General features: G+C 36.8%; 1 protein-coding gene across 1 annotated transcript in view; it reads right to left on the reverse strand.

Moving 5' to 3' along the window:
- LOC145291564 (uncharacterized) overlaps nucleotides 1-24,851 on the reverse strand; it is a 130,912-nt gene that overhangs the window by 35,527 nt on the left and 70,534 nt on the right. The window contains exons 2-3 of the mRNA XM_080137630.1: nucleotides 13,736-13,876; nucleotides 2,611-2,690 (exon numbers count right to left, since the gene is read on the reverse strand). Of these exons, the coding sequence (XP_079993756.1) occupies nucleotides 2,611-2,690; nucleotides 13,736-13,876 (221 nt within the window). The remainder of the gene's footprint in view (nucleotides 1-2,610; nucleotides 2,691-13,735; nucleotides 13,877-24,851) is intronic.

Genomic DNA, 24,851 nt, shown 5'->3' on the forward strand with positions numbered 1-24,851 from the left:
GTTTATGTTTTTTTTATTTAGTATATGTATATGTTTATGTTTTTTTTATTTAGTATATGTATATGTTTATGTTTTTTTTATTTAGTATATGTATATGTTTTTTTTATTTAGTATATGTATATGTTTATGTTTTTTTATTTAGTATATGTATATGTTTATGTTTTTTTTATTTAGTATATGTATATGGTTATGTTTTTTTTATTTAGTATATGTATATGGTTATGTTTTTTTTATTTAGTATATGTATATGCTTATGTTTTTTTTATTTAGTATATGTATATGTTTGTTCTTTTTTATTTAGTATATGTATATGTTTATGTTTTTTTTATTTAGTACTAGCGGGGGTACCCGGCGTTGCCCGAGTGTTTGTTTCCGGGACGGGGGGGGGGGAGTTTTAAAAAATGTTATGGTAGGTAAGTAGGAAGGATCAAACCCGGAGTCATGAGTAAAAGTAGGAAAATAAAGTGTGAAAAAAAAAACATCTGCAACGTTAACAGTTCGGGCACCAAGAAAAGTCCATTCCAGTTGTTTAGGAAAAAAAAAAAAAAAAAAAACGACTACGGTAGGTCGGCGCGAACGTGAAAATATAATGTGAATTGTCCAGCACGCTAACCACTACGCCACAGAGCACTGCAGCTTAGTTTAGTGATTTTAAATAACTTTACATGAAAGAACTACGAAGCCAAACCGGTGTTCTCTTCTCAACTGTTCCTTGTGAACGATCCCCAAACGGTGTTAAGTGGTGGCAGGGGGAGGAGGAATTTGTAAGAGAGAAAATATTTTACCATTTCCATTGATCTTAACCGATTTTGGCCGTGACTTCTCAGCAGAAAAAGTATAGAAATCTAAGATTATCGAGGAATTTGAGAAATAATAAGCCTATAACACACCTCAGATATTGTTCTGCCGTTTGTGCATATTATATTTGCATGAAATATCTTGATTTTTAATCCTATTAAGGTCAAAATCCGACGGGAAAAAATGAGTTCATTTTATTTATATAGAGGTATGTATATGTTTATGTTTTTTTTATTTAGTATATGTATATGTTTATGTATTTATATGTACAAGATTTACTTATAAACTAATTAACTGATCATTATGAATTCAGATTTTGGATTTTGATCAAAATTAGAATTAGGTTTCTAGACATAAGGTTTAGTTTCATTATACATGATTTTAATCTTCACAATGATTAGGCTAATTGCATAGATTTTTTATATCAAAGTAGTGTTTACTTTAATCAACCAATGAGATTTATGTTATTACTTCCAGCTAATTTTTTTGGTAGAGGATAGGGCAATCTCCAACTAGCGCACCCCCGCCAAAATAAAGATGGCAGAAATGGTTACGGTTGATGCAGGTACAGAACGGAATGGAAGTCGCTAAGCATGAAACGAAATAAGAAACCATATAGAAATATTTTATTTCAAAAAATTATTTTAGTTTTAACACTTCTTGTATTATCACGAAACAAAAAAAAATGAAAAAAAGAAAAAGGATCTAAGCATCATTATTGGCAGCAAGACTACTTTGATAGCCAAGATGGGGAACTTGGTCAGCATCTTGCAAATGTTGGCCGTTTTTTATTTCAGATAGCAGAATACAACAGGTCAAATAGCGGCAAATAAATATGATTAGCACAAACAAAACCCGATGTAGGGGAAGAAATAGAGTAGAAGTCGTAATGGACTGTTTAGTATAAAAGCAATCCTCACACAAAGGAGTTCCTTTACGTACGTTAAATCACAAATAAAATCACTGAAACCAAAGAGGTTAGAGAACAGAGATAGGGTTAGAAAATGACCTCCAGTCCATAGTGAAGTGAGAATGGTACCATTTAATGCTACTAAGACAAAGCCCCTTTCCTTTAACAATTACAAAGAACTTTTCCAGACACCGAATGCCATGGAGAGCTCATCATTCAAACTACTCAGGCTAACATTCACAGGTAACATGAATTAGAACAAATATATAAAAGACATTGCCAAGACTGATGCAAAGAAGGCGGGCTCCCTCTACTGTCCTAAAAACATACTCGCACGTGACAACATCCTATATTTACAAAGCCATTATTCACCCATGCATTGAATATTGTTGCCACATTTAGGTTAGTCCATCAATCACTCTCTCTCGGACAGAGTCTAGAAAAGAGTCTCCAATCTAATGTCCCTCACTGTCAACAAAGTTCCAACCCGTCTCTCATCACCGCAATGTCGAATCCCGATACTATTTTTCTAAGTGCTTTAATGACAAACTCATAGCACTGGTGCTTCCTCCTCAATGTAAATAACTTGACAAGCAGCAAAATTCCGCACCTTCTACTCCTACTAGTTTCTTTCTCTAAACTGCTAAACTTTGAAATTCCCTCTCTGTTTCCTACTTCTCTGATTATATACAATGCAGAAATTTAAATGTAATGCAAACAATTCCCTACTTAGAACGGGCTTGTAGGCATGATCCCTAATTCACAGTAGCAATCTACCTTGTTTGGGGTGAATATGACTACAAGTAAAAAAACAAAAAATATTTAAAGTTGTTTTAATCTAACATATCCCAGAAAAACTAAAGGATCGAGACGTTTTCATCGAGATTGGCAGCTTCACTTACCTTTGTGAGTTTTTTGATGTGTTTTTAAATTACCCGCTGTGCTGTAAGTACGTGTACAACCTGTAAAACTGCATTTGAACCTGAAATACAGATACAAGACACAAACACATTAAATAAAGCGTAAAACATTGTACAAATAAGGTGTTGGTTTCTATGCTGTGGTGGATTACACAATTGGCACGATGCAACTGCACAATCATGTTAATTTTAAAAGCCTACTCTTCATGCTGGATCAGAGCAAATAAAAGAAAATATTTTTTTATATGTGACCCGATCTTCTCAACCACCGATTGCCATGATTAATAGCACTATATCTGAGAACTCATTCTTCAAACTCCTTGGCTTTGTAACAGAACCACTGATACATGTGCAGCAGCAGCATCTCACATATATAAATGACCAAGCCAGGGCAGGAGGTGACGTTGCAGTGGACAAAACAGAGAGAAAAGAAAGCAGAGAGAAAAAAGCACCACATGACAAGGGACCGATAAGCATGCGCCATGTGACATGGATGTGCGACACGTGGCCGGTGAGACAGTTGGAGAAGCATGTGTGAGTGAGAGAAGAAACTTTTAAAACACGATGGAATCCTCACTTTGAACAAACAAAAAAATAGTCGAACGACTGCGTGTGTCGGACGAGTTGCAGACATTACAACAAAAAGTGGAGATTTTAAAAAACTCACATGGTAACGACTGGAGTGGAGTAGACATGTTGATGTGAGAGAAGAAAAGCATGTGTTTGACATGAGTTTCGTTGACTCCATAGTTAACTAAGAAACTTTTCAAACACGATGCATTGTTTGGAAAGTACCATGAATAAATGTCTTTATTATTTTTTTAACTAAAAAAAGCAGAGTCTTTCTTTCCTTTTGTAAGGTTGAAGTAAAACGACAACGGTACAGCGTAACATTTATAGGAAACATGAATTGGAACAAATACATTGAGGACATAGTGAATCCTTATGTCCAAATAGCAATACACCTTGTTTGGGTGATAAAAAGTTTTAAAACTTCTTTGAACTAATAAATAACTACAGAGAAGGTATTATTTCAGCTATTTTCTAGACAAATTAATTATTTTAAATCCTCTCGTAATATTCTTTATCCTTCAGCTGCCCATCTATCGATCTAATTAAACCATGACTCATTAGCAAAGAAAAAGTGCTTTGCCAAGGCTTGAAAGTTTAGTCTACCCTACTACTCCACTGAATAGAAAGTAATGCAATGATTCCGACAGACTTTAAAACTAGCGCATCAAGATCAACATCGCTATACCACTTAAGCAAATAGTTGTTAGAAATGAACAAAATTAAGAATTTTTATTGGCCACCATAATTGTAATGTAGTGTGAAAATAGAAGTGACACAATGTTTACCTGACCAAGTTACTTTTATTAATACCCTTAAGAAAGGTATGAATGCCCCGTTCCCTTCCCTAGAAATGGGTGAAAATACATTACACTCTATAGTATTCATAGTATAACTAGTCCAGGGGAATAAATGAATAAATATTTGAAAATATAAAGAACTTGAAGCATAACAGTTTTTTTTTCTCCAAAATTACTGGATTTGGCATTAAATAACCTGAAAATAAGTAATAAAAAATGCAAGAGAGCTATATGCTCAATCCGTTAAATCCAAAGTAGCTGAGCAGCGGCTTGGTTCCTACCAGTTCTGGCAAATAGCAAATAGGATCCTGAACAGAAGTGTGCGTTCTATCCCAACCATTATCAATGGACCAGAGGTCATCTCGACAGCATCCGACAAGGCCAAACTATTTGCAAAGAACTTTGCGGCAAATTCTACCCTGTGCAACGAAAGCCATCAACTCCCCGTATTCCCTCCTATAACAGACAACACGCTATGCAACATACAAATATCTGTGCGTGAGGTCACCAAGCTAATCAAGAACCTTGACTCCAGTAAAGCAACTGGCCCTGACGGCATTCCAGTTATAGTGCTGAACTTGCCCCCATACTTACCAAACTGTTTAAGCGTTGCCTTAAGGAGAAGTGCTTTCCAACACCCTGGAAAACCTCATCAGTATGCCCTGTATTTAAGAATTCAGGTGATAAGTCATCTCCCTCTCAGTACAGACCAATAAGTCTCCTGTGTGTCATGAGTAAGTTGCTGGAATCCACAATAAATAGAGAAGCAGTCAACCACCTAAGCAGAAATAACCTTCTTAGCAACACATAATATGGTTTCCATTCTGCTAGATCTACAGAAGATGTGCTAACGGTTATATCGCATAGGATTAGTGAATCTCTCGACAAAGGCTTCCTTTCTAGGGCAATTGCTCTTGACATATCAAAGGCCTTCGATAAGGTTTGGCATAACCCCCTACTACACAAGATTTCCAGCTACGGTATAACTGGAAATGTTTTCTCGATCATTAAATCATTTCTCTCTGATAGGCTCATAAGAGTAGTGGTTGATGCGCAGAAATCAGAGGCCCACAGTATTAATGTAGAGTCCCGCAGGGGTCCATACTGGGTCCAACTCTCTTCCTGATCTACATCAATGATCTCCCAATGTGACCTTGCAACGTGGTCTTACACGACCTTGAACCTCAGATCGCGGCCCAGTTATGATCTGCACCCTGGTCAGTACAGTTATAATATGTCGACTGGGCAACCAGGTCTGCCAACCGTTAGTACGTCGCGTCACCCAGTGAGTTCTTCGTTAAGGCGTTGGGGATTCTTCTCGGATGCTCGGTCCTCAAGGCCTGTTCTCCGTGGATCGTCTAGTTATTCTGGGTGTTCGTTGACGGATACGGTGTCACAATGGCAAATAAAGAAATATCCACATATAGGGATCAATGCACATCAGCAACAAAACTCCGGAGGTTGGTTAATATAATATATATTTCAGAAATTCATAAAAGAAGTATTTATAGCATATACATATAGTTGACAATTAATTCAAGCAAGCAGTTAGTTCTACAACTGAGCTTCTGTTGTTGAAATACCTGGTCGGTATCGCGGACTTTGCGTAATTCTCATTAAGTGATCGACACGTTATAAGCGTTGAGTTATCAGGCAACAAGCGAGGGGGAGAGAGAGGAGAGGTGATTCTGCCGAGATTTAGCTCTCTTTGACTCTGATTCCGGACTCTCTCTTCTTCTCTTCTGATTTAATCTCTGATTTTTCATTTCTTTTATAATACAATTATGGAATGATGATGACACCCATGTTCGTCATCGACCAATCAAATTGCTTGATTATAATTAGACGGGGCCTTGTCTCATTGGTTGATTATACTTCGACAGGGCCCTTTTTCATTGGTCCATTTCCAAAATTGGATTGACTCCTCCTTTAATTAACGCCCAACTTACACGTTGTATTATTTAACTCCTCCCTGGCTTACTAATGGAATTTTTCCATACCCAGGAAAATTATTTTTCCTTTGACTTAAAGCAAATCACGCGATTTTATTTGTTTTAAAATTATCTATTGATCTCATTTTTCGCTTTGATAATTCAAAGGAATTTTAGTTTATCTTTGAATTAAGTTCTGGTTGTCGGCCATTCTATTATATCAGACATTTTGTTTACGTCAAAAGACCAAGAATGCATTTGTCGCTTTGAACTTATCGGACAACACATTTTCCCATCCGAGCAAAAATATTTCATAACTTCAATTTTCGTTCGACCTGATTCACCAAATGACAATTCTCGATACGTTATATTATTGTTTTGAAATTTCGGACAATTCATTTTTTTCCTATTCTTTGTTCTAAACATAATGCCGAGTCACTGCGTGTGTTTCTCTCAGATCAAAAACAACCCGACTTTTCAATTGTCAAACTCACAGGTCAACTTGGCTCATAGTTTTGCCAATTGCGGGTGTGAAATCTCCAACCCTCCAGCTCCTGCATAACTATGATTTCGGCCATTGTAGATCAAACGCCTGTGTATTTTGGCTAAAATATTTTATGCATTCTTTTTCGTTTTTGAAGTCTAGAATGTGATTTAACCTCTCGCTAGAAAGGCACTCTTGCCGACGCCATCTCAACAACAGACTTAGCTAAGAATTTATTCACAAAAAAAAATTAATAATAATTTTTATTCCTTCAACCCGATCATCGTCCGGGAACAAAAAATTACTTTTAACCAAAAGAAACGTCACATCAACCCTACAGGTCTGATGTGGCCTCTCTTTAGTGTTACACCAAAACACATACTAAAATCATTCGTTGACATATATACTGATGTCACTACTATCTATAGCAACACATCAAAGGCCGTAAATGATGATGTTCTCTCTGATTTTCTCTCCTCTGATCTTGAGCGCGTGGTACAGTGGGGGAAGAGGTGGCTGGTTACCTTTAATGCATCCAAAACCAAGCTCCTATCTCTACATCATAAATGCTCTGATCCCCATCTGGCATCAATTGAAATGGATGGCTCTCGTCTAGGGGAGGCCCCATGTTTTGATAAGCTTCTGGGTTTGACCTTTACTCCTGATCTTAAATGGAACACATACATCAAGTCTGTTGCCAAGGTCGCTGGGAAAATGGTTGGATCCTTCTACCGCTCCAGAAGATATCTCCCTCATGATGCAATTCTCTATCTATATAAAAGCTAAGTACGTCCAAGTATGGAGTACTGCTGCCACATCTGGGCAGGAGCTGCTAAAAGCAGTCTATCCTGCCTTGACAGAGTACAAAATAGACTTTGTGGCTTGGTGAGGGATGCCCTTTTCTCCTCTCTGCAACCTCTTTTCCACAGAAGAGACGTAGCGAGCCTATCCTTGTTCTATCGTTATTTCCATGGCAAGTGCTCGTCTGAGCTCCATTCTCTGGTCCCTCCTCGCCAATCTTTTTCAAAAAACATCCGACTAGCTGAAACCACTGTCAATAATTTTCCCCACTCCTTATCTGTGCCTAAATCAAAACGTAGATTCCATGAACAAAGCTTCTTTCTTAGAACTGCACGCCTGTGGAACTCTGTTCCGCTTGCCTGTTTCCCTCCCGACTTCAACCTGGATGTCTTCAAGTCCAACAAAAACAAATTCCTGATGAACCGCCCCCTTAAGTAATGACACTTTATTAATTCTCCAATACTATTACTACACTATCCTATTGATTACTGTACACACAATAACCCTTATCCCCGAGTGGCCATTGGGCCTTGATAAGTGGTGAACTCCATGTAAAAAAAAAAAAGAAAGAAAAGGGTTGATAAACAAAGCAACCAGGTGAGGAGAAGGAAAAGTAAATTATCAAGAGTATGATAAGAAATATAATTTATGGATAGAGATTGAAAAAGTGGGTAGCCCAAAAATTGTAGAACAAAGTTGTTGTGACCTTGCCTTCCGTTAATAATTAAGACAAACACAATGGTATAGTTTTTTTTTTTTTTTTACAGTGATCACCACTTATCAAGGCCCGGAAGCCACTCAGGGATAAGGGTTATTGCAAGTACATTACGTTAGTGTGGGGGTGGTTCATTAGGAATTTGTTAACATTGGACTTGAAGACATCCAAGTTGTAGTCCGGTGGGAAGCAGGCAGACGGAACAGAGTTCCACAGGCGTGTAGTTCTAAGAAAGAAGCTTTGTTCATGGAATCCGCATTTTGATTTAGGCACAGATATAGAGTGGGGAAAAATTTTCACAGTGGATTCAGCTAGACGGGTGTTTTTCGTGAAAGATTGGCGAGGGGGGACCAGAGATTGGAGTTCAGACGAGCACCTGCCATGGAAATATCGATAAAACAAGGATATGCTCGCAACGTCTCTTCTGTGGGAAAGAGGTTGCAGGGTAGAGAAAAGGGCATCCCCCACTAATCCACAAAGTCTATTTTGTACTCTGTCAAGGTAGGATAGGCTGTTTTTAGCAGCTCCTGCCCAGATATGGCAACAGTATTCCATCCTTGGACGTACTTGGCTTTTATATAGATAGAGAATTGCATCAGTAGTGAGATATCTTCTGGAGCGGTAGAAGGATCCCACCATCTTTCCAGCGACCTTGGCAACAGACTTGATGTACGTGTTCCATTTCAGATCAGGAGTAAAAGTCAAACCCAGAAGCTTGTCAAAACACAGGGCCTCACCCAGACGAGAGCCATCCATCACAATTGATGCCAGATGGGGATCAGAGCGTTGATGATGTAAGGATAGGAGTTTGGTTTTGGATGCATTAAAGGTAACCAGCCACATCTTCCCCCACTGAACCACGCGCTCGAGATCAGAGGAGAGAGAATCAGAGAGAACTTTGTCATTTACAGCCTTTGATGTGTTGCCGTAGATGGTCGTGTCATCAGCATAGATGTCAACGAATGATTTAAGTATGTGTTTAGGGAGGTCATTGATGTAGATCAGGAAGAGAGTTGGGCCTAGGATTGACCCCTGAGGGACTCCAGCATTTATATTGCAGGCCTCCGACTTTTGTCCATCTACCACTACTCTTATGAGTCTATCGGAGAGAAATGATTTAATGATTGAGAAAACATTTCCAGTTATACCGTAGCTGGAAATCTTGTGAAGTAGACCCTTATGCCATACCTTGTCGAAGGCCTTTGATATGTCAAGAGCAATTGCCCTAGAAAGGAAGCCTTTGTCAAGAGATTCACTAATCCTATGGGATATAACCGTCAGCACATCTGCGGTAGATCTTGCAGAGCGGAAACCATATTGTGTGTCACTAAGAAGGTTATTCCTGCTGAGGTGGTTGACTATTTCTCTATTTAATATGGATTCCAGCAACTTACTCATAACACACAGGAGACTTATTGGTCTGTACTGAGAGGGAGATGACTTATCACCTGAATTCTTAAATACAGGGCAAACTGATGAGGTCTTCCAGGGAGTCGGAAAGCACTTCTCCTTAAGGCAGCGCTTAAACAGTTTCGTAAGTATGGGAGCAAGTTCTGGTTGAAGCTTTTTTAACACTATAATTGGGATGCCATCAGGGCCAGTTGCTTTACTGGAATCTAGGTTCTTGATTAGCTTGGCGACCTCCTGCACGGATATTTGTATGTTACCTAGCTTGTTCTGTGTTATAGGAGGAAATATGGGGAGTTGATGGCCTTCGTCGCATAGGGTAGAATTAGCTGCAAAGTTCTTTGCAAATAGTTTGGCCTTGTCTGACGCTGACGAGATGACCTCTGGTCCATTGATAATGGTTGGGATAGAACGCACACTTCTGTTCAGGATCCTATTTGTTATTTGCCAAAACTGGTGGGAACCAAGCCGCTGATCAGCTACCTTGGATTTAACAGACTGGGCATATAGCTCTCTTGCATTTTTTATCACTCTTTTACAGTGGTTGCTGGCAGTCCTGAAAGCAGCTTTAGTCTCAGTGCATCTATTACGTTGGTAGCTATGGAAAAAGTGATTTCTGTGCGCGATAGCAGCAGCACATTCTGGAGAGAACCATGGCTGGCTGTTAGGTTTTTGTTGGAATTTTTTAGATGGTATGAATTGGTCTATGCCTACGATTAACCATTCGGTCAGATCTGATACTATAGAGGACACTTCCTTTTTAAACATATAGTGCAGAGGTTAACAAAAATGTGCGTTATCAAACGTTGGGTTTTTTTCTGCAGCTGACATCAAGTAGAAAATAAGTTCTGTAGAAAATTTAGTACTTATGCACTTACGTTACCGTGCTGAAATAATAGTGTTATTATTTTGGAAGACATTCTTAACATGGGGAAGGGGGGATGTTTTGTAACTATTCTGTACTTTCACCTAACAATTTAATAAAAAAAAAAAAGATATAGTAAAACTTGAATTTAACTTGAAAAAAAAAATAGCACATTAACATAAGTGCATAAGCATCAAATTTTACCATAAAAATCACTCACTTTCTCATCGTATGGTGTAGTTAAAGCCAATGTAACCAATTTTTGCTTTTATTTAAATTTTTGTCATTTTCTTAATTTCTTGGAAATCAATTATTGGTCCGTTTTGGGGAGTGTATTGCATGTGATTTTATATTTTTGTCGCCTCTTTACATGTGATCACCCAAAAAAGAAAAAAGTAGAATCTCATTTTTGTCTTTGAGCCTATTAATATAAAGGGTAAGCATCAATAATTTCGATGTGATGCTGCTGTGTTGAGGATTTTGACGAAGATAATACAGTTCTCCAAAACAGAGTATATTTGATTAAGAAAGGAAAAGAACAGAAATATCACAACGATATTTGAGGTTAAAGACTTGAATCAATCATTTTGATGGCAAGAAAGGTTTCCGTAAACAAAAGATCAAGTCGCAGACAAACTTTTCAATTGTTGTTATTTTTGTTGTTGCAATCTAAGTCGCAAATCCATCGTCACCAATGTTGTGGCTTTACAGGCCAGCAATAATCAAGATGAACACAATGCTATAGTTAACAAAAAATGTATGTTACAGAAGTATGTTACAGAAGTACACATTATGATTTTGCGGTCACAATGTTTAGATGGATCTGTAGTTTTTGTCTCTCGGTTTTTTATTTATTTATTTTTTTACAAGGTAGTCACCACTTATCAAGGCCCGGAAGCCACTCGGGGATAAGGGTTATTGCGTGTACAGTAATCAATGCAATAGTAACGTAGTAATCGTTAGTATTGGAGATTTGATAAAGTGTCTTACTTAAGGGAGCAGTTCATCAGGAATTTGCTTATGTTGGACTTGAAGACATCCAGGTTGTAGTCAGGTGGGAAACAGGCAAACAGAAGAGAGCTCTACAGGTGTGCACGTCTAAGAAAGAAGCTTTGTTCATGGAATCTACGATTTGGTTTTGGCACAGTTAAAGGGTAAGTCCATTATTTTTTAAAATGGGTAGATCAGCTTACCACATAACATTTGCATAAGTTTTTGTGGTGTGTATAGGCACACCTATGTAAATTAAATAACAATGCTGAAAAAAAAAAGTCACTCTTTCCCTAAATGCTTACAGAGATGTTCAAGAAATATTAGAGTGGTTGAATCAACATAGAGTGAGAGGGACAAAAAAAATACATAAGTAATAAAGAGAGAGAGAGGTGATTTGTTCTAGTTAATTATAAATGACGACTAATTAGAACAACTAAAATAGTTTTATTTTTCAAGCATATCTCAATCCCAAAACTGAAGAATATTTTAGCATGTATTTTGTGTGGGTAAAGTATATAAGAAAAAAGACTTAATAAAACAAAAGTTGACTCACATTTAGTATAATAAAAGATAATCATATATAGAAAGGGCAATGTTTGTTATATGTTCGGCACAATCACGTTGACACACCGGTTCTCGCCAGATCACCAAAGTTAAGCAACATTGAGTCTGGCCAGTACCAGATGGGTGACCATTTGGGAAGGCTAGGCGTTGTATGTACCTTCTGGGAAGGTTGGGTGTGGGGCCAGCACCCTCACCCTGTAAAAAGAACTCCTCGCTACAAAAACATCTACAAAAAGTTGTAGATGGCCTATGCCCCTTCAGTGGCTCAAGGGCTATAGATGGATGTATCGAATGTTTGTTATAGAAACTGATACATTAACAGATGAAATACGTTTCAATAAAAAGGTTAAATTATTCACAGAATCTAAAGATACAAGATTGAAATTTTCATTTGATTTCGTTTGGGGTCACTGAGGGGATTAGGTTCAGAAAGTAACTGAAATTTAAGTATATACCGTTCATTGGATAAAACAGGGGAGGGTAGAGAGGTGGCCCTCGATATATCTAAGGCTTTTGACAGGGTATGGCACGATGGTCTTCTAAGGAAAATTAGATCATATGGAATCACTGGAAGAATTCATAATGTAATTAAATCCTTCTTAAGTAATAGAAAAATCAAAGTTGTCCTCGACGGTCGTACATCCAAACAATACGACATAAATGCGGGAGTACCTCAGGGGTCTATCCTTGGACCTCTATTATTCCTGATATTCATAAACGACCTCCCTGATAAAATTGCTTCGGAGATGGGTATATTTGCCGATGACACCACTCTCTATAACAGATATGAGGGGAAAACAAATGAACACATATCCAAGGAAATGGCAGAAACACTAGAGGATGACCCCCAATCCGTAGTGGAATGGGGACAAAAATGGTTGGTCACATTCAATGCTGCTAAGACTAAGCTTGTTTCTTTCAATAACTACAAGAAACCTTCTCTACCACCAATAGCAATGGCCAAGAACACATTACCTGAAAGTACTTCTTTTAAACTCCTCGGCCTAACGTTTACAGGGAATATGAACTGGAATAGATACATTGAGAGCATTGCCAAGGCTGCTGCAAGGAAGGTTGGCTCCCTCTACCGTGCTAGAAAGCTACTTACGCCTGACAGTATCCTATACCTCTATAAGGCAACCATTCTCCCATGTATAGAGTACTGTTGTCACATCTGGGCTGGTGCATCTGCTTCTTGTCTCTCGCTCCTGGACAGGGTTCAAAAGAGAGTCGCCAACCTGATAGGTCCTGAACTGTCATCTAGGCTTCAGCCTCTGTCCCACCGATGAGATGTTGCATCCCTCTGCCTGTTCTACAAATACTTCAATGGTGAATGCTCTGACGAACTGCAAACACTTGTACCTCCCCGACGTAACTACATCCCTTTACAGTACAGATCCCTAGGTGCAAGAAAGCCTTTTACTCCAATAGTTTCTTCCCCAGAACTGCGGGTCTTTGGAACTCCCTTCCGGGATTCTGCTTTCCCAACTGCAACGATATGCAGAAGTTCAAGTGTAATGTCAACAAACATCTTTCTACTCATCTCCCTTCATAATGACCCCGCTAATTAAGTCCCTGATAGTAGCCCCCTGCTTCAAAGTGGCACTGTGCCTTGTTTGGGGTGAAAATTGAATAAAAAAAAATTAAAAAAAGTCCATTATTTCTGCAACGGGTAGAACAGCTTACCTCATAATAAAAGTGATTAAACAATCATTGGCTTTTAATCAAACAACATTTGAGAGATTTCTTCAAATTCCTTGAATATGTCAATCAGCAATAAGTTGATCAGAATTGTTTGCAATGGATCAGCTGGATGAGGTACAACTTCTACATTGTCTAGTTATTTTTACATATTGCACAAAATTTTCTCAACAGTTTTTGACAATAAAAATAATTTATATATAAGAATTTATCTGAATATATTTAAAAAAAAAAACAAAAAAACATACACAACAAAAATAGAAAATTACATCTTACCGTTTAACTTCTTTTGCCTGTGTTTCAGGGTCATGCCTTTCTATGGTCAGGGTGGCATGAGTAGGGTTTAAGGGCATCGGACTATCCCCAGGGTGAATCTGCATAAGTATCTGATGCTCAGAGATTGTGTTGTGGATGTACCTAAAAAAAAAAAAAATATATATATATATATACATATATATGTCAATATACTTAAGGAAATAAACGGTAAGAGGGATAACATCTTGAAACCAAATATATAGAAGGTACTATGTCTGTCTGTCTGTCTATCTCCATATTTTCAAATTCTATCTCTTCTGAAACTGTCGCAGAGTGGCACTAGGGGCCGCAAATGATAGACTTTTTTTACGAATCATTCTTTTATGGGTATTTAGTCAGTTAAAATAGTTTTTAAGGGTCAAAAATGGATTAAAATTTTTTAAAAATCGTTATACATTTTGTACATTCATCTGAGTTTATTTTATAATCAGTTCATATGTGTGTCACGTTGGTACAGTGGTAACATCACCAGCTTTGAATGCTACAATTTGCTTTTGGTTTCGATTCTAGCTGATGGCACCCAAATACTTTTTTTTTTACTTTTGAAATCACGACTCTATAAAAATATATACGAAATCTGGACAAATTGAAATATCGTATTTAAGCATATTTTACAACCAGGCCAAGACCCATCCCCCCCACCCCCCGCTAATCTATTATAGAAAAGATAATATGTCAGTCTGTCTCCATATTTTCAAACTCTATATCTTCGGAAACTAAAAGTTGCAGAGCAAAGGGGCTTCAAATGATTGGATTTTTTATGGGTCTTTAGTCGGTTAAAATTGTTTTTAAGGGGTCAAAATTGAAAAGAATCGTTATACATTTTGTATATTCATCTTAGTTTATTTTTTAATTTTCATGCGTGTCACATTAATACAGTGGTAACATCACTAGCTATGAATGTTACAGTTTTGTTTTCGGTTTCAATTCTAGCTAATGGCACCTAAATACTATTTTTTTTTTTACTTTTGAAATCACGACTATCATAATATATACAAAATCTGGACAAATTAAAATATCCTATTTAAGCATATTTTACGACTAAACAAAGCCGAGCACCCCACCCCCCACCCCGTTAGTTTAGAATATAGACTTTTGTCATTTATTTGTTATATATGCTATAATTATATCGAGCTTCATAAATTAAAGGATTGGTATAAATAAAAAGTGAAATATAATTGAATAAACATATTTCCACATAAACAGATATATATATATATATATATATATATATATATATATATATATATTCGCGCATATTTTATTGAAACAAAAATAAGGTGAACATGTTTTGGTGATTGTGCACTTTTACCAACACGCTATTTTTAAATAGTTTAATCAGGTTAAATACAAGCGTCACAATCTATTTATTAAAATTAAATTGTTAGATGGAAGGGCGCCGTTTTATAATTTGTCATTATTCTTAGGGTGACAACTCTCTTTTACTAAGAGATTCGTTCATTTTTTTATTTTGTAATTTAGGACGCTAATAATGCTAATACGTTTGGTACTTGTGCACTTTTGCCACCGTGCTAAAATAACGTTATTATTTTGAAGGTCATTTTTAACATGCGGTGGGGAGGGTGTTTTGTAACTATTCTGTATTCCCGCCAAAGAATTTAATAAAAAAAAGATATCGTGAAGCTTGAAACTTGTAAACTACTGAAAAATAACATGGTGGCAAAAGTGCTCAAGCACCGCAAGTTTTCATGAGCGGTTTACAAAAACATACTGTTTTTAAGGGGGGGGGGGGCTAATCAATTATAGAACTTGTATAGTGTTTAACAGGTGATTCTGCAGTTTAATTAACCATTTATTCGTAAGTAACATGCCGACATTAAGCGAACAGAAGAACTGTTTAATATTTCATAAAAATTCTGTTTACATTGGTAGTGGTGGTGGGGGGGGGGACACAACACTTTCCCCGTCTGGGGAGAAGAGGGTGTTTTGTAACTGTTCTGTGTTTCCACCTAACAATTTAATAAAAAAAAAAGAGATCATGAAGCTTGAATTTAAGCTGAAAACTATTTAAAAATATCGCGGTGGCAAACGTACACAAGCACCGAAAGTTTTCGCGAACAGTTTACAAAAACATACTTTTTTTTTTTTTTTTTTACCCCAAACAAGGCACATTGCCACTTTGGTGTACTATCAGGGGCAACAACTACTGGGGTACTATGTAGGGATTTGGGCAGCAGCAAGATGTCGGTTCACGTTGCACTTGAACTTCTGCAGATCAGTACAGTTTGAGAAGCAGAGAACTGGAATGGAATTCCAAAGTCTAGCGGGGGTGGAGAAGAAACTACTGGAGTAGAAAGATCTTTTACATCTAGGGATCTCTACAGTGTGGGGGTGGGATTTAGCAGCCTGTCGGGTTTGTGGAGGGTGTTCATGTCGTGGGGGCACAAGTGCTTGCAGTTCGTCAGAGCATTCACCATTAAAATACTTGTAGAACAGGCAGAGGGATGCAACGTTTCGTCGATGGGGCAGAGGCTGAAGCTTAGATGCCAGTTCAGGGCCTATCAGATTTGCGACTCTCTTTTGAACCTTGTCAAGGAGCAAGAGACTAGTAGCCGATGCACCAGCCCAAATATGACAACAATACTCCATACATGGGCAAATGGTGGCCTTATAGAGGTACAGGATACTTTCGGGTGGTAGTAGTTTTTTAGCACGGTAGAGAGAGCCCACCTTCCTAGCAGCGGCCTTGGCGATGCTTTCAATGTAATTGTTCCAACTCATGTTTCCTGTGAACGTTAGGCCAAGGTGTTTGAAAGATGTACTCTCAGATAAAGAGTCGTTGGCCATTGCTATAGGTGGTAGAGAAGGTTTCTTGTAATTATTGAAGAAAACCAGTTTAGTCTTGGCAGCATTGAACGTGATCATCCATTTTTGTCCCCATTTCACTACTGATTGGAGGTCATCCTCTAGTGTTTCTGCCATTTCTTTAGATATATGCTCATTTGTTTTCCTGTCATGCCTGTTATAGAGTGTGGTGTGATCAGCATATATACCCATCTCAGAGGCAATTTTGTTGAGGAGGTCATTTATGAATATTAGGAAGAGTAGAGGTTCAAGGATAGACCCCTGGGGCACTCCTGCATTTATATCATATTGTTTAGATGTACGACCGTTGAGGACAACCTGGATTTTTCTCTTATCTAAGAAGGATTTAATTATGTTAAGTATTCTACCAGTGATACCATATGATCTAATTTTCCTGAGGAGACCCTCATGCCATACCCTGTCAAAAGCCTTAGATATATCTAGAGCTACTGCTCTGCCCTCCCCCGCTTTTTTTTTTTTTTTTTTTTTTTTTTTACACAGTGATCACCACTTATCAAAGCCCGGAAGCCACTCAGGGATAAGGGTTATTGCAAGTACATTATCTTAGTGTGGAGATTTGATGAAGTGTTTACTTAAGGGGACGGTTCATTAGGAATTTGTTAACATTGGACTTGAAGACATCCAAGTTGTAGTCTGGTGGGAAGCAGGCAGACGGAACAGAGTTCCACAGGCGTGCAGTTTTAAGAAAGAAGCTTTGTTCATGGAATCCACGTTTTGATTTAGGCACAGATAAAGAGTGGGGAAAATTTTTCACAGTGGATTCGGCTAGACGGGTGTTTTTCATGAAAGATTGGCAAGAGGGAACCAGAGATTGGAGTTCAGACGAGCACCTGCTATGGAAATAACGATAAAACAATGATAGTCTCGCAACATCTCTTCTGTGGGAGAGAGGTTGCAGGGTAGAGAAAAGGGCATCCCCCACTAAGCCACGAAGTCTATTTTGTACTCTGTCAAGGCAGGATAGGCTGTTTTTTGCAGCTCCTGCCCAGATATGGCAACAGTATTCCATCCTTGGACGTACTTGGCTTTTATATAGATAGAGAATTGCATCAGTAGTGAGATATCTTCTGGAGCGGTAGAAGGATCCCACCATCTTTCCAGCGACCTTGGCAACAGACTTGATGTACGTGTTCCATTTCAGATCAGGAGTAAAAGTCAAACCCAGAAGCTTGTCAAAACACAGGGCCTCACCCAGACGAGAGCCATCCATCACAATTGATGCCAGATGGGGATCAGAGCGTTGATGATGTAAGGATAGGAGTTTGGTTTTGGATGCATTAAAGGTAACCAGCCACATCTTCCCCCACTGAACCACGCGCTCGAGATCAGAGGAGAGAGAATCAGAGAAAACTTTGTCATTTACAGCCTTTGATATGTTGCCGTAGATGGTCGTGTCATCAGCATAGATGTCAACAAATGATTTAAGTATGTGTTTAGGGAGGTCATTTGTCCTGTGAATGGTATATACGTTCAGAGATTACAGTTAGGATGTCTGCTGTGGAATGTTGAAGAAAAAAAAAAAAACAAAAAACCCTACATTTTGTTCAAATTTCAAGTCCGAATAAATTAACTTTAAAAATCTCTGGAAGAATAATTACCTGCTTTCTAATACTATTTTAACGATAATCAATAAATTAAACTCATAAGATACTGAATTAAAAAAATGTACATACTTTTTATGACAAAAAAAAAATGCATAATAAACCAAAAATGCAATTTATAGTATAAAAAAAACATGTCTCGTTGAAACTGTAAACACAAATAATGCTAATTTTCACCAAATTATGGATCACAATAAGCATAATAATTTCGTTTATTTTTGTTGCAATAAAATACCAAAAGCGTATTTGATTTATGAATTTTTTTTTTTTCAAAGAAAAGGTTCATATTTAATATTGGTATAAGTTTTTTTTTGTATTAGTTGGATTCTTCGGATTACTGTTCTCATCTTGAGTGTTATTTCCACAACGTTTCGATCAGTGTAACCTCTGACCTTCTTCGGGTGTATCTTGTTGAACTCTGGAATGTTTCTGTCGAACTCAAGAATTTAGATGGAATTTCAAATGGGGTGCATGCTCTTGTTCCATCAGCTATGACTGGATAAATGTCCTAAGTAATTCGCTCTTGTATTTTTCGGTCGCTAGAACAGTAAAACAAGCAAAAAAACACGCCGAATACTATGAAAATAGTAACAATATAATGGCCGCCACCATAAGTCATCTGGAAGATGTTCATGTTGCTACTATATAGAAACATATTCAACCATTTAGGACTTCTTTCTTCTGTAGAAACCCATGCCATTTGCAGCTACTGTGTCACATGCATAACACAGAATGCCAAAAATGTAAAAAAATAAACATTGGACTAAGAGATGCAAAGCTGCTAAATGTTACGAATCTGGCCCCTCTCCATGTCTTTATATTTATTGTTAATGCCATGGTCGATTCCGGCAATGAAGGGACTTTCACGGGTAAAAATATTGCGAAATCAAATTTCTCTATTACTAGCATTTTAGCCTGGCGTTGCCCAGGTGTTTCGAGGTGTATGTTGAGCAAAAAAAAAAAATACAAATAAAGTTATTAACTTGAGTTCTCAAAGGTCAAATCGTTGAACTTTGACCCCTTAACAGCCAAATTTCTGACCGAAAACGGATCACAAAGATTTTCCCAGATTTCAGTACTCTGTATATCAAATTTCGAGTCTGTAGACTTAAAATTGACAGAGTTATTGCGTAGGGAAATGTACACAGACACGTTCACTTTTATAGATATATAAATACCAAAAACAAAAAACAATAGCTTCAGCAGATCCTACACAACATGCTAAAATCATTGGCAAGACAAAAGCAGGCTTTTCACTGAAAAATAATAACACATTATTCTGGCGTAAAAGTGAAAGTAAATCAAAGATCTCTTTATTGTAGGCACAGCCAAAACAGACGAAGGGAGTAAGTATTTTTTGATGGCGTTTCTCTTTAAAAATCTACGAAAAATCAAGTAATTATCCAATCAATACGAAAATTTCACCAATTATTAAGTGAAGAATGAACTTTATAATGGTGTACTTTTTTTTCATGATCGATATCTTTTATATATATATTTTTTGCCTACAACCCCCTTCTTTATTTGTGGGTATAAATATGCTTAAAATAATCAGCCGAAACTGAACAAAATATATTGTATTGTGGGGAGGGTGAGGTTTGTACATAAAACAAATAAACAAAACAAAAAAAAAAAAACAACTGTGCACATATCAGATTTTAAAGTTGAAAATCCGAATTTGAATGTTTAATTTTTCATCTTTTGTTTTTTGAAGTATGAAATTTGTTGAATATATTAATAATAATTATTATCTTTCATTTTAGCAAAAAAAAATTAGATATTTTCATTATTTTTACGAAAAACACTACTTTAAAATCTTTGAAAAATAAATGAATAACTTTCTTTTGAGCCCAATATTGCTAATATAGGAAATGCTTTGAAAAATCAATAGCAAAAAGGAAAAGAAAAAACAATAAAAATCTGATAATGTCTTTTGGCAATTTGTTGTTACGTGATATTACTTCATCTACGGAAGACCGTACAGCCTAAAAACAGTCATTCTGTATGTTTACAAACAGTTGTTACCTCCCCTTTTCCAAAATCACATCCAAGTCTGTCGCTACATGATGCCACAATTTTAAGGACCAACAAATTCTAATGAAAGTCTTTTACACAAATCATGCAATAAAAAAATTGGGGAAAAAACAATTTTATATGGTTTGTGGAACAAGTATATGGTTCACAGGTTACAAATGGGAAAATGATTGTAATCATGAAATTAAAAATACATTCAAATTTTGAAAAAAGAATTTATGGTTGATGTAAAGCAAAAATATCAGAAAAAAAAGCAGTTTTAGTTTATTTTTATTTACAAGAATTTAGTAGGAAAAATTTAAAGCTTGACAGACACTAGTGTGAAGGAAAAAATACAAAGCAAAAAAAAACAAACATAATATTGAAGATATTTTTGTAAGGTATATTTTGTTTGCCAACAAAAAAAAAAAACTTAACTGCAAATTTCTTAATAAAAAAAAAAGAAAAAGTTTTCTTGAAAAAAAACTTTCACCTAATGGCGTTTGGAATTACAATTTAATTCAATTATTAAAAAAAAGGGTATTTGCCTGTTTGGTTATATTAAAAAAATATTTTAAGGATAGGAGTGACCACAAATGGAGAAGAGGGGATTATGTTATTCATTGTTGTTGGTGAAAACCACAAAATCACTGGTTTTGGGGCTAAGATCAAAGTGTACTGTTCTGATACTAGACTTAACCTATCCTTTCTTTGTTTAATGAAAGAGAAATCTTTCTAGACTGGGGCAATTTTTATATTTGTTCTTATCCAGAGAGCCCAATTTTGGGGAGCTTGATTTTCCCCATATTAAAAACCGATCTTGTGTCTAACTCTGCCCTTCTGGGGAGGCAAATAGAAACATTACTGGTTTGTCAAATCATATGTCGTATTTCGATGTGAACAAATAAGCAAATAAAACTTTTACTAAGGAATTCATGACTATGCTTCTTCTTAATCCACAATATAATCGTTAATGCTACTTTGATGAAGGACAAGTGCATAGTGGGCAACATCTGCCTATACTGATGACGTGTATCGGGACGAGTGTTTGTTTGTAGCATGTGTGAAGAAGCATCTCTACAGCTCTGACCTCCTCTGCAAAGAACCGGATAGGCTACAGGATGCTGCACAAGTGCTAGGTTTGTAGGTTTGGGGGAGAGAATAATACCCTGTATTGGCAAAGAGGTAACAAAATCGCAGACATTCCTTGTGTTGTCACACAACAGAATATGTTGTTGGTATATGATGGGACTGTAATAGAGGATACTTGAGAAAAGGACTCCCAACATATTGACCTTGTAGAACTCGATGCCATTATTAAAGGAATAAACTTGGCAATCCTTGCACTTGATCACTGATTCTGCTTGTCCATAAATGGATCTTGAATACCCTTAGTGGTAGGACCAGGGCACAAACCAAAGCTACAAGTGAGATGCTCATTCAACAGTGGCTTAACACTATAATAAAATTGAAGGAATACACGCTGTATACACGATGTATCCTTAGTTAATTCTAACCAAAACAAGGCAAATCAACTGTCCAGAATGCCTCAGAGGTGGCTTGATGCAATTAAAAGGAATATTGAATCTGTACCTTGTTTGCACTGCATCCATTGACGTTAGGGGTTTTCAAGACCTCTGTGAAAACTGTTGTCAGTCCATCGATCCGTCATCCATGCACTGGTTAGTGTTTTAAACGTTTAACAAACATGGCACCAAGTAGCAATGGATATTACTCATTGTAATGGGGCCCATTTTTCGACATTGACTGTCTGAGGTCAGATGTGAAAAGTGTAACCAACCAGCTGAAGATGCTTCGCTTATGACCAGGGTCCACTGATATCGATTATGACGGATAATAACACTGCCTTTTGGAGCAGATTGTTTAAAACCTTCCTAGATGAGTTGGGAACTCGACTTTGATTCCACTGTGCATACATCCTTCTCTAGTAATAGCATCATCTAGCAATATCACAGAAGTGCATAGAGGATTGCAGCCAGAAAACAATGCACAGGAAACAATATACTCATACAACGTCCTCTATTACGGTACCTGCCAATCTGGTCTATCGACACAGCATACAGCTGAAAGGAATCAATGCAACATCGGAGCCAACACACAATCAACAGCAGACTGTCTTCAAAACATGTGATCAAGTGTGGGTAAAGAATTCACATGGAGTATGGAGTGGTTTGTGTGACTGGAATTACCAATACACAAAACATATCAATCAACAGAATGCCACATCATGTGAAAGACAAGCGGCCTATAGTGGTCAGTCACCAAATTTTTCTTTGGCAATTAGAATATTGGTCATCTTTTGTGTGTAGTATTGGATCAAAAGTCCATTTTCACAGAGTATAACTAAAAAGGAGAAGGTGGACAGAAAATGTTTTTGATTGGACATCTCTCAACAGTTGGGCATCCATCAATCAACTTGCTCTGGATTAGAAGGAATGGCGAAAAATAAGTCACATGGGTTTGCGATCCGCACCGGAAGCGGAAGGTGTGACTCATGATGACATGCACTATATTAATTGGGGTCAGGGTTAGGGTTAGGGTCAGGGTCAGGGTCAGGGTTAGGGTGATGATAACTAAAAATATTTCAAACAAGTGAAAAAAAAAATGAATCATGTCGTTTTGTGTTTGATGAAAAGTAATCATAATGGAACAATTACATCAAACCTAAACATTTTATTGGCTTTCGAATAAAAAAAAGTACAAACACAAAAATAACTGTTCATATAAAATTCATAATACATAGGATAAATACATCTTAGAAATATTGTGTTTTTAATATCTAGTTCTTCCCTCCTCACATCTGTTTGGTTCAAATTGCAAGAATTTTGGCAATGGGAATTTTCTGCAAAAAACTAAATCAACAGATATCGGAGGGGGAGGGGCAACAGACAAGATTTATTCTTCAACTTGCAAGTCTTCTCCCACTTCTGAAACCCTGCAACTGATTCTCCCCGTTTACTGGTCATTGTGCTCCTCCTTTGTTGCAATAATCAGCGGCTGACATCAAACCAATTTAGTACGAAGAACATCTCATTTCAAGAACGAGAATCTTCGGCCAGTTCTTTGTTAGATGATGTGTGAAATGCACCAAACTCATCAGGTTTAGAAATAGAAACCAAAGGAATTCAGATATAAAAGAAATATTTGATGATTTGGAACGGTGTGGAGGTGAAGGAGGGGAATAAAAAACATAAAAATAAAGGTAAGTAGGTTGTTACACACACACAAAGAAAAACATTTATGGAAGAAAATAGACACACAAACGAACACATACATGCACTATCAATTCTAAAAAAACATACACAAAAAATTAAAAAACAAATACAAAACACACAGAAAAAGAAAAAAGCATAATCGTTATGAAAGTGGGGCAGGGGAGAGAATATAAGGTAAGTAGTAATATAGGTTGCTCACACAAACAACTAAAAATAAACACACAGAAAAAAAAATATGAAAAAAAAATATGCATAAAAACACATACATGTCTCTCCCACACAAAAAAAAAAAAAAAAAAAAAACATACATAAAATAAGAAAAAACAAACAAAAACGCATACCCGGATGTCATTATAGCTTTTGAATACAACTTAGCAAATTTCATACAACATGGCAAAAATAAAATAAAATAATAATTTAAACATTTTTATTTATTTTATTTGCAAAAGTATTTGGCCAGAGTTCTTATTTACTTGCCTTCCCACAAGGAAAAAGTTAGACACAAGTCGAGTTGTTTGTAAGGGAAAGGTATCTAGTTCCCTCGATAGGAGCACTGACTACAAAAATAAAACTTGCCCAACCAAGAAGGATTTCTCCTCCGACCGAGAACAGAACACTACACTTTGAATTATTTGCTGTAAAGTAAAAACATACAAAACGTAACGAACCAAACACAAAGCTACTAAAAGTGTGAGGTTGTTTAATTACTTTAAAAATATCTGACTTTGTTTCTACGAGTCTCAATTTTTTATGATGTTACAAATCCCTTTTGTTGCATTTTATGACTCCTTGTGTTGCATCTACCTGTATATAGTTGTTTTTGTTTATAATTACGGTACTGACAATCGAACATATTGACTTATTTTTACAAAATAGCATTTACTTTAATTCCAGGTGGAAATCATAAGAATGATGTCTCCATCAGAAAATGTGCAACTGTGTGCATCATTCCAAACTTCCTGTTTTAATACTTTCCTCGCCGTCTGAATTATGACAAGCCCACTTACATGGTTTCATAAGTAATTTAATTCACTTCCATCTAAATGTTAATTCCTGATAGTCAAGTAAAAGAACTCTAGCCCGCAAAGCCAAGGTTGGCTTTGTTGAGTGCATTCGACTCTCACAGCCAGCAGTAATTATCACTTCCTGCACTGATGATTGTGTAAGAATGAAACACTAGTGTCTGTAGGTATAAAAAAATTATTAATATTCATTGAAAAAATATTATAGTAAATATATGTTATGCATAAATGAAATCCTGGTTTCAAATTTTGCTCGGTCTAGCCATACCGATGACTCATAGAAGCAACAAAACATGTGTCTGTGGATAAAAAAAAGTTAGCCAGTATTCTTCAAGTTTGAAAGCATTTTATTTTTAAA

Source organism: Euprymna scolopes, chromosome 12 (assembly GCF_053919585.1).
Source record: "Euprymna scolopes isolate OS-2025 chromosome 12, ASM5391958v1, whole genome shotgun sequence".
Taxonomy (NCBI): domain Eukaryota; kingdom Metazoa; phylum Mollusca; class Cephalopoda; order Sepiida; family Sepiolidae; genus Euprymna; species Euprymna scolopes.